The sequence below is a fragment of the Rhinoraja longicauda genome, chromosome 1 (genome assembly GCF_053455715.1).
Source record: "Rhinoraja longicauda isolate Sanriku21f chromosome 1, sRhiLon1.1, whole genome shotgun sequence".
NCBI classification, from domain to species: domain Eukaryota; kingdom Metazoa; phylum Chordata; class Chondrichthyes; order Rajiformes; family Arhynchobatidae; genus Rhinoraja; species Rhinoraja longicauda.
Window position 1 is genome coordinate 69,442,233 of NC_135953.1, and position 16,537 is coordinate 69,458,769.

The 16,537-nt window shown below is 44.3% G+C and overlaps 1 protein-coding gene across 9 annotated transcripts in view; it reads right to left on the reverse strand.

Annotated features, from left to right (window-relative positions):
* The window catches only part of tbc1d1 (TBC1 (tre-2/USP6, BUB2, cdc16) domain family, member 1), a 217,558-nt gene that overhangs the window by 39,404 nt on the left and 161,617 nt on the right, over nucleotides 1–16,537 (reverse strand). For all 9 annotated transcript variants that reach the window (XM_078400049.1, XM_078400029.1, XM_078400013.1 and 6 more), the window contains 2 exons: nucleotides 10,719–10,880; nucleotides 3,982–4,140 (listed from right to left, as the gene is read on the reverse strand). In XM_078400049.1, the coding sequence (XP_078256175.1) occupies nucleotides 3,982–4,140; nucleotides 10,719–10,880 (321 nt within the window). The remainder of the gene's footprint in view (nucleotides 1–3,981; nucleotides 4,141–10,718; nucleotides 10,881–16,537) is intronic.

The following is a 16,537-nucleotide window of genomic DNA, read 5'->3' on the forward strand; positions in this document are numbered from 1 at the left end:
TCCTCATGACAGCTGCAACCCACCGTGCGTGGCATGAACCACGAACACAAACCACATTCTGCTTCAATGTGGTGCCAGGCACAAGCCACGGCCCATAAGCTTTGATCACACTTGCTTATCACAAATCATTGCATTAATAAATAAATGGCTTACTGTTTCGCTAGCTAGCATTTAAAACAGTAGGCAGACAAACACAGTCGTGGACAGACACAAAATATTGGAGTAACTCAACAGGACAGGTAGCATCTCTGGAGAGAAGGAATGGGTGAGCTTTCGGTTGAGACCCTTCTTAATAATAATGATATATTCCTTTATTTGTCCCACACTGGGGAAATTTGCAGTGTTACAGCAGCAAAGTGGATAGCAAGAGACATTCAGGGTTGAGTATTAATTGAAGTGGAGTTTATTGTCGTATGCAGGAGTACGGGGAGGAGAGGGAGAGGAGAGGGGGAAGAGAGGGGGAAGAGAGGGGGAAGAGAGGGGGAAGAGAGGGTGAGGAGAGGGTGAGGAGAGGGGGAGGAGAGGGGGAGGAGAGGGGGAGGGAGAGGGAGAGAGAGAGGGAGAGGGAGAGGGAGAGGGAGAGGGAGAGGGAGAGGGAGAGGGAGAGGGAGAGGGAGAGGGAGAGGGAGAGGGAGAGGGAGAGGGAGAGGGAGAGGGAGAGGGAGAGGGAGAGGAGAGGGAGAGGGAGAGGGAGAGGGAGAGGGAGAGGGAGAGGGAGAGGGAGAGGGAGAGGGAGAGGGAGAGGGAGAGGGAGAGGGGAGGGAGAGGAGAGGGAGAGGAGAGGGAGAGGGAGAGGGAAACTTCTAAACTTCTTGTCGGCAAAGCCATGGATTCGTGGATATTTGTTTCCATTTCAATTATTTCTTCGCTGCAGTTTGAATCCTTTACTCACTGTCTGATCATTGCCATTAATTACCAGCCACATGTCTGTTTACACCTGGGGCTTTAGACAGCAGTCTTACTGCAGCCAAATGCTGAACACAAGAACCCACAGCACTATAATAGCACATCCTCGATGCCAAGACTTCAACCTGATTCGAATTATATTTTTTCTTTTTTTCCCTTGCCAAATATAAAATACTCAGCCTTCTCAATAATCCCTCGTCAGGTTCAGAAGGAAACAATGTAATAGGTTAATACACGCATTTCAGGGACTGAGGAATTCCCTTTTTAAAAAAAATCTGCCAAAACATGAAATGTGGCACAGAAATATTTGCATTGGAATTCAAATGGAGAATACCACACAGTTATTTGAAATTAAAGTCACAATATGAGGTTTCAGCTTGGTTTTATCTTCTGTTTTCAATAGACAATAGACAATAGGTGCAGGAGTAGGCCATTCGGCCCTTCGAGCCACCACCACCATTCAATGTGATCATGGCTGATCATTCTCAATCAGTACCCCGTTCCTGCCTTCTCTCCACACCCCCCGACTCCGCTATCCTTAAGAGCTCTATCTAGCTCTCTCTTGAATGCATTCAGAGAATTGGCCTCCACTGCCTTCTTAGGCAGTGAATTCCACAGATTCACAACTCTCTGACTGAAAAAGTTCTTCCTCATCTCCGTTCTAAATGGCCTACCCCTTATTCTTAAACTGTGGCCCCTTGTTCTGGACTCCCCCAACATTGGGAACATGTTTCCTGCCTCTAACGTGTCCAACCCCTTAAAAATCTTGTATGTTTCGATAAGATCCCCTCTCATCCTTCTAAATTCCAGTGTATACAAGCCTAGCCGCTCCAGTCTTTCAACATATGACATTTCTCAGGCTACAACATTGCAAAATATCTTTTAAAAGTCTCAGGCAGCGGGAGAGAAAGGGTGGGGCAGGAAAGGGAGAGGGGGGCGATAGAGGGAGAGAGGAGTGGGGGCAAGAGAGGAGGGGACAAGAAGCATGGGGCAAGAGCCATGGGGGGGGCAAGAGAGGAGGGGACAAGAAGCATGGGGCAAGAGCCATGGGGGGGGGGGCAAGAGAGGAGGGGACAAGAAGCATGGGGCAAGAGCCATGGGGGGGGGGCAAGAGAGGAGGGGACAAGAAGCATGGGGCAAGAGCCATGGGGGGGGGAGCAAGAGAGGAGGGGACAAGAAGCATGGGGCAAGAGCCATGGGAAGGGGGGCAAGAGAGGAGGGGACAAGCAGCATGGGGCAAGAGCCATGGGGGGGGGGCAAGAGAGGAGGGGACAAGAAGCACGGGGCAAGAGCCATGGGGGGGGGGGCAAGAGGACAAAAACTTTTCAACTCAATTTTCTATTCAAGGCACCAGGGCAGAGGTAAATAGAGGAAGATTGATATGGTTGGAGGGAAAAAGATCTGAAGACTACAGAGGAATTTGTTGGACGGCTTGATTCTTAAGGAACAAATAAATCTATGAGTGCCTCACATTTTAGTGAAGGAGGAGGTGGGGAAGAGGGCTTCAATACGGGGTTACATTTCCATTCAAGGATGGTCCTGGAATTGTGACCCTAGTAGGCAGCAGGAGCTAGTGCGAGGCATGGATCCACCAGATATGGTAGCGAATAGCTAAACCAGTTAGCTCCCGCATCCATGTAAATCTGCATACTTCTGGCTTGGGAGAGATGAGGGCCAGAGCAAGAGATTCAAATGGTTTTGTTGAGGGAATGATACACTGGAATTTAGAAGGATGAGAGGAGATCTTATCGAAACGTATAAGATTATTAAGGGGTTGGACACGTGAGGCAGGAAACATGTTCCCAATGTTGGGGGAGTCCAGAACAAGGGGCCACAGTTTAAGAATAAGGGGTCGGCCATTTAGAACTGAGATGAGGAAAAACTTTTTCAGTCAGAGAGTTGTGAATCTGTGGAATTCTCTGCCTCAGAAGGCAGTGGAGGCCAATTCTCTGAATGCATTCAAGAGAGAGCTAGATAGAGCTCTTAAGGATAGCAGAGTCAGGGGGTATGGGGAGAAGGCAGGAACGGGGTACTGATTGAGAATGATCAGCCATGATCACATTGAATGGCGGTGCTGGATCGAAGGGCCGAATGGCCTCATCCTGCACCTATTGTCTATTGTCTATGATGGGGAGAGCTTGAAGGGATTGCATTTTAAACCATATTGAGCAGGGAATTGGCCAGTGGAACAAAGATGCGAAGACAATTTGATGAGACCGTTTTTAGGCCGCAAGGGTAGGCCGTAGGAAATGCCTATTTCAAATAAAGACAGGAGAGGTGAAACATGCAAACTCCTCAAAAGGAGGAGAAAGTGTTGGCAAACGGATGGAGATGTGATTTGGTGGTCAGAGATGAACAACTGATGTGAACAGCCAGACCTGACCGTTATATGATGACAGATATGAAATCCCTAATGCTCCATATTCCTCTTTGTTGTCAAATGGAAGCTATGGACAGGAAAACTCCACCGGTCCATCAAGCCAACCCCATCATCACGGTGCCTCTGCAACAATGCATCCTCCATGACAGAAAAAAATTAAATCAGGCACATAATAATAAAGAATTATTAATAATTATAACAATTAATTAATAATTAGGATAAATTATTATTATAATAATACAGAAGCATAATAAAGATAACAGAAAAATACTAGGCCATGATGGTCCAAACGTCAGCCTGCATCATAACAACAATGTTGTGTTAATTCTTATTTTACTTACCTTCTAGATGACATGATTTCCACCCGAGGTGCAGTTACGAGCATTCTCCCTGGAATTCCAACACACACTGCACAAGCTGGCAATGCATTCCAGCCACTCACCGGGAAAAGAGGAATTGGCTAATATATAGCCTATTCCTACTCTGCTATAACTTAAATATATTGGCTCTGTTCCTCCTCTCTCCATCCAAGTGGAATGGTCAACAGATTTGCAATCCATTCTTTGAACTAATGTACCTCAGTCAGGTTGAATGCAAGTCGACCACATTGTACAATAGTCTTAGTTCATTAAGCCCGCCTGAATAACCGGAAGCGAGGGAGAGTGGAGTTGATAATGAATGAAGTGGACACTTACCAAGGTCAATGAGTATGGCGTGCTGTTGAGACGTTAGCTGTTTTAATAGCTCTTCATATGGAGTGTTCTTTGGCTGTTGTTTCACAGGGAGCCGATACCTCAGCTGATGCTGCTCTGCGAGAAGCTTCCATATTTCTCCTCGATGTTGCCGCGGCACTCCTGTGGGCACATGTTCAAGGTTTATGTGAAATTCCCCTGCTCAGAATTCAAAGACAATGGGTGTCAGGAGTTACGGGGAGAAGGCAAGAGAATGGGGTTAGGATGGAGAGGTAGAACAGCCATGATTGAATGGCGGAGTAGACTTGAAGGGGCAAATGGCGCAATTCTGCTCCTATCACTTATGAACATGTCGAGAACATAAAATCAGCAAGGACATTAAATCACACTGTCGCTTGCTGGATGAAAAATTTTCTGTGGGCTGCAGTTTTAAAAATGCACTGTTTTAAAATAGTTATATTATTTTTTAAATTTGAGAGACTTGTATGGAAGGATGCTTTTTATTCATGAACATCATGCCTTTTCACTATTTGACTGAAATTTCCAATTGATTAAAAAAAATTGGAGAATTTAGAACTGTTAACATTAGCTCCACGTTACCTGTGTGTTTTAAAAAATATGATTTTTGAACTGCACACGAACCATGGGCTTTGTTGAAATGGTAACTACTATTTACCTCAGTGGCGACCATGGACTATCCTTGATCGGACTTTGCTGGCTTTACCTTGCGTTAAACGTTATTCCCTTATCATGTATCTATACACATAAATGGCTCGATTGTCATCATGTATTGTCTTTCCGCCGACTAGAGAGCATGCAACAAAAGCTTTTCACTGTACCTCGGTACACGTGACAATAAACTAAACTGCAAAGAAGGGAGAGCACTGGAATAATCAGGAGGTTTGGCCGGAACTTGGTATCTACAGCTTGGAGCTTTCAATGGGCAAGAGCCGAAAACCAACAAGACTGGTCATCACACAAGAACTATTATCCTCAATTTAAACTTCATCTTGGCAATCAGTGACGATGGGGTTGAGGTTCATCAAAAGGCACATTTGCTCCATTTGCACTATGGTTGTGGAAGCATAAGTTTTTTCAGCTTGTGATATTCTATGCCATTAAAATCAATGGAACTGAATTTCAGAATTGGAGTTAATCAAATCTTACTATATTGACTGACGATGTTTCTACCCTATTATTTACCATGTAAAAATCAACCAAAGTGCAGTCCTGATCTCCCATCTACCACACTCGAGACCTTTGAACTATCTTTAATTAGATTTTATCAGACTACAATGTTATGATAAAGATCCTTCAACGAGTGCAGTAAAATGGTGCAGATGTTCTACCAATCAGCGGTAGCCAGTGATCAGTCTGAAGAAAAGTCTCGACCCGAAACATCACCCATTCCTTCTCTCCAGAGATGCTACCTGTCCCCCTGAGTTACTCTAGCATTTTGTGTCTCTCTTCGGTTTAAACCAGCATCTGCAGTTCCTTCCTACAAACTAAAACTGGTGATATGTTGAGCATGGAGGATGGTTATCTGTAATCACGATGAGATCATGATTGAATGAGCCTATGGTCGAGAAATGGCAAATGGAGTTTAATTCAGATTAATACATGGTGTTGCATTTTGATAAGATAAACCATGGCAGGATCTGCACAGTAAAGTGTAGGGTCCTGAGGAGCATTGCAGAACAGAGAGACCTCGGGGTGTAGGGTATATAGTTCCATGAAAGGGGTGACACATTTGAAAGGGTGGCGAAGAAGCCATTTGGCACACTTGCCTTCATTGGTCAATGCATTGAGTGCAATCATGTTACAACTTTACATGACATTGGTCAGGAGACATTTTGAGCCCTGTTTACAGTTCTGCTCACCCAGTTATGGGATGAATGTCATTAAACTGCAAAAGGGTGAAATTAAAAGTTACAAGGGCGTTAGCGGGTCGTGTTATAAATGGAGGTACGAAGTTTCTAAAATCATGCTGGACATAGATAAGGTGAATAGGCACATCCACAATCTTTTCCCCAAGGATAAAGGAGTCTAAATCTAAGGAGCATGGTATTACAGTGAGATTGGAAAGATTTAAAAGGGGATCTGAGGGGCAATTATTTCTGTATAGAGAATGATTCATATATGGAACAAACTGTGCAAGGAAATGGTAGAGACAGGTATAATTATAACAAAAAAACATTTGTACATGAACAAGAAAAGTTGGAAGTGACATGGATCAGGCACAGGCAAGTGGGACTATCTTAATTAGGCAACTTGATTGGCATGGACAAGTTGAGCCAAAGGGCCCGTTGCCATGCTGTATAACTCTAAGTGACTACTGTTCTTCCCTTTGTTAATCTTAAAATCATTTAAATTTCCACTGCCCTTTTTCTAGCTCATATCACCAGATAAGATTTCTCGGATGAGAGAATTGTTCTACAAGAACATGGATAATTCTGATGGACGGTGCCGGAATAGATTTGGGGATGATCGTTCACCTGGCTGGGATGCCTGGAAGCAGGGAAAACAGTCTCTGAGTAAGCTTCGGATTTTTTGCCTCAAATTTGTCCTTACTCCAGGAGCAATTTCAGTCAAAGTTCATTAAACCACATGTGATTTATGCCATGTTGAATTGTGGAAGTGGAATTTTTGACACAACATTACTGGATCTAACACAAATGTGATGGAACAAAATGTCACAACACACAGAACAGCTGACCAACACCCGCACATCCTTGATCGTACTCCTGTCCACTGATACGTTGGCTGTCTTGGGGAGGGGTTGGCGACAATGACTGGGTTGAAAGGCCTTGAAACCACAGTGAACTGTGTTAGACAGATCATCACACAATGCTTCAAAGCAAAAGGCCTGTGGACCAACTTGTGTAGATGGGGCAATTTGTGCGAAGGGCTTATTTCCATGCTAGATGACTCATTGGCAAAAGGCCACACAGCTTCAGCTGTTTGGAGAAGTATTTTTGGTTTTGGTAATCACATATTTTGTAGACCATGTGTTTTGAATAAAGTTTTAGATTGAAAAATCAAATGTTAAAATACACTCAAGGCCAAATCTAGGTAACTTGTAAGATTAACTGCCAGCTGTCAAGTTTCCAATAATTTACAGGGAAAAAACCCCAAAAATAATTACATGAATCATTTTTTAAAAGCAAGTTTATAAATTGTAAATTGGCAGCTAAAGTGTAGCTACAATGTAAATAAACTTCAAACTACATTCCAGTCACAGTGATTAATTAAAAATTGCAGGTGATCTTCTTAAAACCAATCCAGAAATAATATCACTTCAACTTATTTCTTTAAAATATTTGAACAAAGACCACTGAAGGCTAAATTATATCAACAATCTGGAAATTGGCACATGTAAATTAGCATCATGTGGGAATACTGGAAATGTAGAGAGATTTATAAAAGGCTGAGCAAAAGGTAAAATGCATCCAAACTGTCGTACTATGGAGAGGCAGGGAATTTCATTGATATGTTTACAAATGCACCCAAACTGAAGGGGCCTCGGTCACTTTATAAGATCAGAGATCTGATGGTTCCACAAGCCTTCTATTCCAGAGCACTTGGTGGACTGGAGTATCAGTTTTTGTTCAGTTTATTGTCATGTGCACCAAGGTACAGCGAAAGCTTTTGTTGCGTGCTAACCAGTGAGCGGAAAGACAATACATGACTACAATCGAGCCATTCACAATATACAAATAGATGATAATGGAATAACGTTTGAGGCAGGTCAGGCAGAATCTCGGGAGAAAAGGAATATGTGACATTCGGGTCAAGACCTTCCTTCGGAATCGTCTATCTATGGGGAAGTCCACTTACTAAGCAGGCGCTCTGCTTTGTCCAACACATGATGGACCCATGACATCAGTCCGAAGATGGGTCTCGGCTTGAAATGTCACCCATTCCTTCTCTCCACAGATGCTGCCTGTCCCGCTGAGTTACTCCAGCATTTTGTGTCTATCTTCAGCAAGAGCGTTTCATGGCTTTTAGCCCAACCCTCCCCAACATGGGCTTAGTTGGTGTGCATTTTGCCTAGATGCTGATGTGCGATGCCTCACACTTCAAGTTAATTTTGTTTGTGTTCATAGTTCAGGAGTAACTGATAAACCAAAAATGTCACAGTCCATCCATAGTGGCACAGGAGTCTCAGCTGCCAGTGCCATTATCAAAGCTGGTACTGCTGCGGGCGGCAAGCTCCTGGCATGGATGGATGGGTCTGTGCACAAGGATATTGTCACCTGTGTCAGTGGACCTAACTTACCCCAGAAGCAGGCTATAATTAATTTCCCTAGCAATCTATTAAAAACATAACTACAAGCCTGCGACACACAACAGTTTAAAAGCCACTGACAAATCCAGCTTTAATCCCCATATAATCACAGGAAACACGGAAAGTTCTCAGAGCCTTCTGCCGGGGGGGGGGGGGGGGGGGAGAAGGAGGAGGAGGAGGAGGGAGGGGGAGGAGGGAGGGGGAGGGAGGGAGGGAGGGAGGGAGGGAGGGAGGGAGGGAGAGGGAGAGGGAGAGGGAGAGAGAGAGAGAGAGAGAGAGAGAGAGAGAGAGAGAGAGAGAGAGAGAGAGAGAGAGAGAGAGAGAGAGAGAGAGAGAGAGAGAGAGAGAGTGTGTGTGTTCCTCAGATTGTATTTGGCTCATGACCATTGGGAGATGTGGCTGTGGAATACATTTGTGAATTTAGTAAAATGTAATAGCAGTTAGCATGTGTCTAAACATATTCTGCTGTCTCCAGCTTTCCCAGTATGGTGGTGCTTTGCACCACACTGTCACGAGTGAAAACGCGGGATGCCTACATATCATCCAATAATGATGTATTCGAGTCATAGGGTCAAGCAGCAAGGAGTCAGGCCCTTCGGCCCAACTTGATCATGCTGACCAAGGTTTGCCCAAGTTTGGCCCAGATGAACACAATGAAATTACAACCCAATAAAAGCACTCAGGCTGATAATAAGGATAAAGGTTACACCCATCATATCACTTCAGTCTCTCTCTCTCCACTATCCATGTAACTTAATTCAGTCTAAAAACCTTGCAACTCTTTTCCCTCCAGTTCTGAACTTTTGTGCCATCCAGATTTTGAAGGTTTTACTACTAGCAACCATGCCTTCAGCTGCCTGTGCCGTTAACTTTGGAATTTGTCAGCCAGCCTTTCTGCATCTCCATCCCCATCCCCTCACTCCTTTCAGAAAATCATCAAAACCAACCACAGTCTGTTACACAAAACAACACATTTAAGATACTGTTGCTGATAAGTAGTAACCACATTGATTATTCTAGATAGGTGCTGGGTTCACAACTCAGAGAAACAGCAGAATATTATTGAGATTAAATAAATGAAGTTTTTGCTGTGTATCATAGGACAAAGTAATTAAACCTGGTTATGATATTTACTACTCAGACTCAATCATCTTTCTTTACTCCTCTCATCCCTTACAAGCTAAATATATCATTTAAACTTCCCCCTGAGAACATATCAAAAAGGATGCATTCCACAGTCACGCCCTGTACTGCGTGCATGTATGTGCAATGCAGATCAGCATATTAAATATGTTCAGCAAAATCAAATGGCTGGAGGAACTCAGCGGGTCAGGCAGCATTTGTGAAGGGAATGGACCAACGTTTCCAGTTGATATCTTTCTTCAGACTGATGGAGTGGAGTGGTAAGGAGAGATGGGTGAATACCGGAGTGGGGGGAGGAGAGCAAGGGAGAGGGGGCAGACAGACAGGGGGCGGTGGGTTGTTTCCCAGATGGGTGGAGTAAGTGAAAATGAGACAAAAGGATATCAGATAAGGAAAGAATAACAAGCGAAATGTAAAGCTAGAGGCAAAACCATGTGTTCTGTTCATCTCCCGATGACTGTGATTCTGCCATAATTAGTCTGCAGTTAACTATAGTCAGCAATTAACAGAACATCCCAGATATCAAAGCCAAAACAGGAGCAAGTGCTAGAAATCTGAAATGAAATTGAAAAATAGTAGAAATACTCAGGCAGAGCCACAGAGAGAGAAAAGGAGTTAACATTTCAGGCCCTTCAGCATGGAATCAGGCCCTTCAGCCCACTAAGTCTATGCCAAACACGATTGCCCAAACATTAATTCCATCCTATGCTCTAGGGACAATTTACAGAAGTCAATTAACCTACAAACCTGCATGCCTTTGGAATATGGGAGGAAACTGGAGCACTCGGAGAAACCCATGCGGTCACAGGGATAACGTACAAACAACACCTGTAGTCTGGATCAAATCCGGGTCTCTGGCCCTGTAAGGCAGCAGCTGAACCGCTACGCCACCGTGCCACCTGACTACATATTTTAGCCAAAATGCTATTTAAGTGCCAGTTTAAATAGCTATTTGGCTAAAATAATCCCATAGTCAAAGAGGGAGCATTAATAATTTTGCATTCTATGAGTCCAGTTTATTTCAGACAAAAAATATTTAAATAGACTTTTGGTTCAAATAATTCTGTACCTGGAGGGAACATTAATAACCCCAAAACCTATCTTTAAAGCTTTTTTTTTGCTACACTGGGGCTACTGCCCACATGATGCTGAACATAAAAGTCCTCTTTTTGTGCATATGATTCTCTTTCAAATTACATTTGAATTTGAACACATTAAATAATTCCAACAGGAACTAATTCTCAGATTAAATCAGTGAATTTATAACGATGTTAGCCATTTAAAACTTTAGTGTTTACAGTTCACTTACCTTGACCCATGGCCATGTGAATATTCTCCATGTCAAATTTAACTGTTGACCTTGAAGGTACATTGAGCATTTTCTCCCAAACCAGAGTCACTTCTTTTAGGCACAATGTGATTTCTTCATAATCTAGCTTCAGTCGTTTATTCTGCAGGTCACTTTCTGATGCTGTGAGAAAGAAGAATAAAAATTTTAAGCATTACCCTGAATATAATTTAGTTTCGTTTAATTGAGAGATACAGCACAGAAACAGGCCTTTCGGCCCACCGAGTTTGCACCGACCAGCGATCCCCGCACATTAACACTATCCTACACACAAGAGGGACAATTTTACACCAATACCAAGTCAATTTACCTACACACCTGCACGTTTTTGGAGCATGGGAGGAAACCGAAGATCACGGAGAAAACCCACATGGTCACGGGGAGAATGTACAAACTCCATACAGACAGCACTCGGGTCTCTGGTGCTGTAAGCTCTATAAGGCAGCAACTCTACTGCTGCGCCACCGTGCTACTTTCAAAAGTAGTCAACCACTTTACAAGAACCACCTCTGCTCATGGGCTGCAGCAGTTACGGTAACCAGAACGAGTGACACACTCCACACCAACTAGAGGTGGCACATCCCAGGCATTTCAGGTCAAGAGAGTCAAGAGTGTTCAATTGTCATATGTACCAGCTATGGAACAATTCAATTCTTGCTTGCTGCAGCTCAACAGGCCCGTAAAGACTGTAATGCAGAGATAATACGTAATAATCAAAAATACAATAAATCAATAACTGCAATACTAGGTAACCGAGCCATCCTATCACCAACTAGAGTGCAGCCCTGACCTACCAACAACCTCATTGGAGACCCTCAGACTATCTTTAGTTTAGTTTAGTTTAGAGATACAGCGCGGAAACAGGCCCTTCGGCCCACCGAGCCCGCACCGACCAGCGATACCCACACACTAACTCTATCCTATACACACTCTGGACAATTTTACAATTATACCAAGCCAATTAACTTACAGTGCCCTCCATTATGTTTGGGACAAAGACCCATCATTTATTTATTTGCCTCTGTACTCCACAATTTGAGAGTTGTAATAGAAAAAAAAATCACATGTGGTTAAAGTGCACATTGTCAGATTTTCTTAAATGGTATTTTTATACATTTTGGTTTCACCATGTAGAAATTACAGCTGTGTTTATACATAGTCCTCCATTTCAGGGCACCATAATGTTTGGGACACATGGCTTCACAGGTGTTTGTAATTGCTCCGGAGTGTTTAATTGCCTCTTTAATGCAGGTATAAGAGAGCTCTCAGCACCTAGTCTTTCCATTACCTTTGGAAACGTTTATTGCTGTTTATCAACATGCAATTCAGGACCATGTTTACCACAATTCAGGACTTCAGTGAAATTTCGGCCCCATTACGCCAGCTTACACACAAAGACTCTGCTTGGACTTGGCACGAGCAACAACAGACTGCATTTGACACTCTTAAACGGCGGATGTCTAATGCTCCGACTCTGACTTACTTTGACCCTAAACTACCGATTACTCTTACTTGTGATGCCTCACAACACGGGCTGGGCGCTGCATGCCTTCAGAATGATGGCAATGGCAATAAGCCTGTTGCCTATGCTTCACGCACCATGACTGACACAGAACAACGATATGCCCAAATTGAAAAATAACTGTTAGCGGTTGTTTTTGCCTGCAAGAAATTCAATGATTTTGTCTTTGGCCACACTGTCACAATTGAAACTGACCACCAACCTCTGATCAGCATTGTCAACAAACCTATCCACACCTCTCCAGCGCGCCTACAACGGATGTTACTGCAACTTCAGAAATATGACATGGTGCTGATCCACAAACGAGGTAAGGACATGCACCTGGCCGATACTCTTTCGCGTGCACCCCAGAAGACCTGCGAGGGTCCGCCCTCGCCGGATGACGACTTTGTTGTGATGAGTGTGTCTTTTATCCCTTCGTCCTGCATGGAGGACCTGGTTGCCCACACTGCTGTTGACAGTACACTACGGTCGCTAACCTCCGTCATTAAGCGCGGCTGGCCAGACAAGCACTACAATGTTCCGCTGCCAGTCCGGCCCTTCTTTGCTGTCCGGGATGAGCTCGTGCTGCAAGATGGCATTATTTTAAAAGGACACAAGGCCGTGGTTCCTGCCTCGCTGTACCACCGGTATTTTAACGCTGTCCATGCGGGACACCCGGGTGCTGAAGCCACTGTTTCACAGGCGAGAAGCATGTTTTACTGGCCTGGCATGGCCGAATACATCACCGAGAATGTGGCATCCTGCGCAGTGTGTAACAGTTTGGCCCCTCACCAACAAAAGCAACCACTTCTTTCACATCCGGTACCGGAGCTCCCGTGGTCTACAGTCGCAGCTGACATATTTAATTGGCATGGCAAACAATACCTGGTGCTCGTGGATTCTTATTCAGGATGGTTCGACATTGATGTTCTCAGCAGCCCCACTTCCAGCGGAGTGATTTCAAAGTTATCTCGCCACTTTTCAGTCCACGGATCCCCGGTCAAACTGCTGACTGACAACGGCAGTCAATTCACCAGCCAACAATCCAGGGAGTTCGCTAGACACTGGAATTTTCACATCACCAGCAGCCCCGAATATCCCCAGTCTAACGGGCTGGCTGAAAGGGCTGTTAAAAGTGCTAAACAGCTCATGGAACGTTCGTACAGAGCAAAATCGGACATATTCCTGGATCTGCTTAACTTACGCAACATCTCCCGTGACCCCATCTTGGGTTCACCCGCTCAACGTTTATTGTCAAGGCAAACCCGTGCCACAGTGCCTGTAGCCAATCAGGCTTTAGTCCCACAAGTGTTTCCACCGGAGGAGGTTCAATCCAGGTTGCAACAGAAGCGTGACATTCAGAAACGATGGTTTGACAAGACAAGTAGGCCACTGCCACCGCTGACCAAAGGGCAGGTAGTCCACTTACAGACTGACAGAGGCCATGACCGTATCGGAGTCATTTCTAGAATTGCTTCATAGCCACGCTCATATATCGTTAGTGCCGATGACGGTACCTACCGGCGTAACAGGCGACACATCCTGCCTGTGAACGAGCCAGTTCCTCCTCAGTATAATCCAGATCGTACAAGTTCGCTTCCGTTTGCACCTAGTGGCACTCGCATGCTTTTGCCAGCACAACAATCCATGCCTGTAACAGCTCCTTTGCCTGTTCCATCTTCGCCTCCATATTCATCGCCTGTTCCACAGTTTGCTGCTTCATCTCCAGGGACGTTGATTCAGGCTCCCTCGCCTGTGGAATCACCTGCTCTCTCCCCGTATAAGAGGAATGGAGATGGTCTCTATCGTACACGTGTTGGTCGTGTTTGCAGGCCGGTTGTGAAGTATCCGGACTATGTTTAACTTTCCTCCAGTTTGTCACCGATTGTTATACATGACGTGCTCAGTTTATGGGTCTGTATTGTTGTTGATTCTTTAAGAGGGGGGGATGTAGATTGGTGTAATGGTGTCACTCATGTTATGTGTCATGCTTTTGTAGTTACGCCCCTTTAGCTTTTGAGTGACCACTGCTTGGGTGATTCGGGTTAGTGTAAATGGAACGTGCAGGCGTGAGGTCGTGCTTGCTATGTAGTTAATAAAGTCTTTGGATCGTTATCCAGGTGTAAGGCTTCTGTTATTATATGGTCAGCACAACAAGGACCAAAGTTGTGCCAATGAAAATCAAAGACGCCATTATGAGACTGAGAAACAAGAATAAAACTGTTAGAGACATCAGCCAAACCTTAGGCTTACCAAAATCAACTGTTTGGAACATCATTAAGAAGAAAGAGAGCACTGGTGAGCTCACTAATCGCAAAGGGACTGGCAGGCCAAGGAAGACCTCCACAGCTGATGACAGAAGAATTCTCTCTACAATAAAGAAAAATCCCCAAACACCTGTCCAAAGGATCAGAAACACTCTTCAGGAGTCAGGTATGGATTTGTCAATGACCCCTGTCTGCAGAAGACTTCATGAACAGAAATACAGAGGCTACACTGCAAGATGCAAACCACTGGTTGGCCGCAAAAATAGGATGGCTGGGTTACAGTTTGCCAAGAAGCTCTTAAAAGAGCAACCACAGTTCTGGAAAAAGGTCTTGTGGACAGATGAGACGAAGATTAACTTTTCTCAGAGTGATGGCAAGAGAAAAGTATGGAGGAGAGAAAGAACTGCCCAAGATCCAAAGCATACCACCTCATCTGTGAAACACGGTGGTGTTATGGCCTGGGCACGTATGGCTGCTGAAGGTACTGGTTCACTTATTTTCATCGATGATACAACTGCTGATGGTAGTGGCATAATGAATTCTGAAGTGTATAGACACATCTTATCTGCTCAAGTTCAAACAAATGCTTCAAAACTCATTGGCCGGCAGTTCATTCTACAGCAAGACAATGATCCCAAGCATACTGCTAAAGCAACAAAGGAGTTTTTCACAGCTAAAAAATGGTCAATTCTTGAGTGGCCAAGTCAATCTCCCAATCTGAACCCAATTGAGCATGTCTTTTATATGCTGAAGAGAAAACTGAAGGGGACTAGCCCCCAAAACAAGCATCAGCTAAAGATAGCTGCAATACAGGCCTGGCAGAGCATCACCAGAGAAGCATCTAACAACTGGTGATGTCCATGAATCGCAGATTTCAAGCAGTCATTGCATGCAAAGGATACGCAACAAAATACTAAACATGACTACTTTCATTTCCATGACATTGCTGTGTCCCAAACATTATGGTGCCCTAAAATGGGGGGACTATGTATAAACATTGCTGTAATTTCTACATGGTGAAACCAAAATGTATAAAATTGGCCTTTATTAAAATCTGACAATGTGCACTTAGACAATAGACAATAGGTACAGGAGTAGGCCATTCGGCCCTTCGAGCCATTCAATGTGATCACAGCTGATCATTCACAATCAGTACCCCGTTCCTGCCCTCTCCCCATACCCCCTGACTCTGCTATCATTAAGAGCCCTATCTAGCTCTCTCCTGAAAGCATCCAGAGAATTGGCCTCCACTGCCTTCTTAGGCAGAGAATTCCACAGATTTACAACTGAGTGAAAAAGTTTTTCCTCATCTCCGTTCTAAATGGCCTACCCTTTATTCTTAAACAGAGCCTCTGGTTCTGGACTCCCCCAACATTGGGAACATTCCTGCCTCTATCGTGTCCAATCCTTTAATAATCTTATATGTTTCAATAAGATCCCCTCTCATCCTTCTAAATTCCAGTGTATACAAGCCTAGTCGCTCCAGTCGTTCAACGTACGACAGTCCTGCCATTCCGGGAATTAACCTAGTGAACCTACGCTGCACGCCCTCAATAGCAAGAATATCCTTCCTCAAATTTGGAGACCAAAACTGCACACAGTACTCCAGGTGTGGTCTCACTAGGGCCCTGTACAACTGCAGAAGGATCTCTTTGCTCCTATACTCAACTCCTCTTGTCATAAAGGCCAACATGCCATTAGCTTTCTTCACTGCCTGCTGTACCTGCATGCTAACTTTAACTGACTGATGAACAAGGACACCCAGATCTCTATGTACTTCCCCATTTCCTAATTTGACACCATTCAGATAATAATCTGCCTTCCTGTTCTTACCACCAAAGTGGATAACCTCACATTTATCCACATTAAACTGCATCTGCCATGCATCCAGCCGCTCACACAACCTGTCCAAGTCACCCTGCATCCTCACTTTAGCCACATGTGATTTTTTTCTATTACAAATCTCAAATTGTGGAGTACAGAGGCAAATAAATAAATGATGGGTTTTT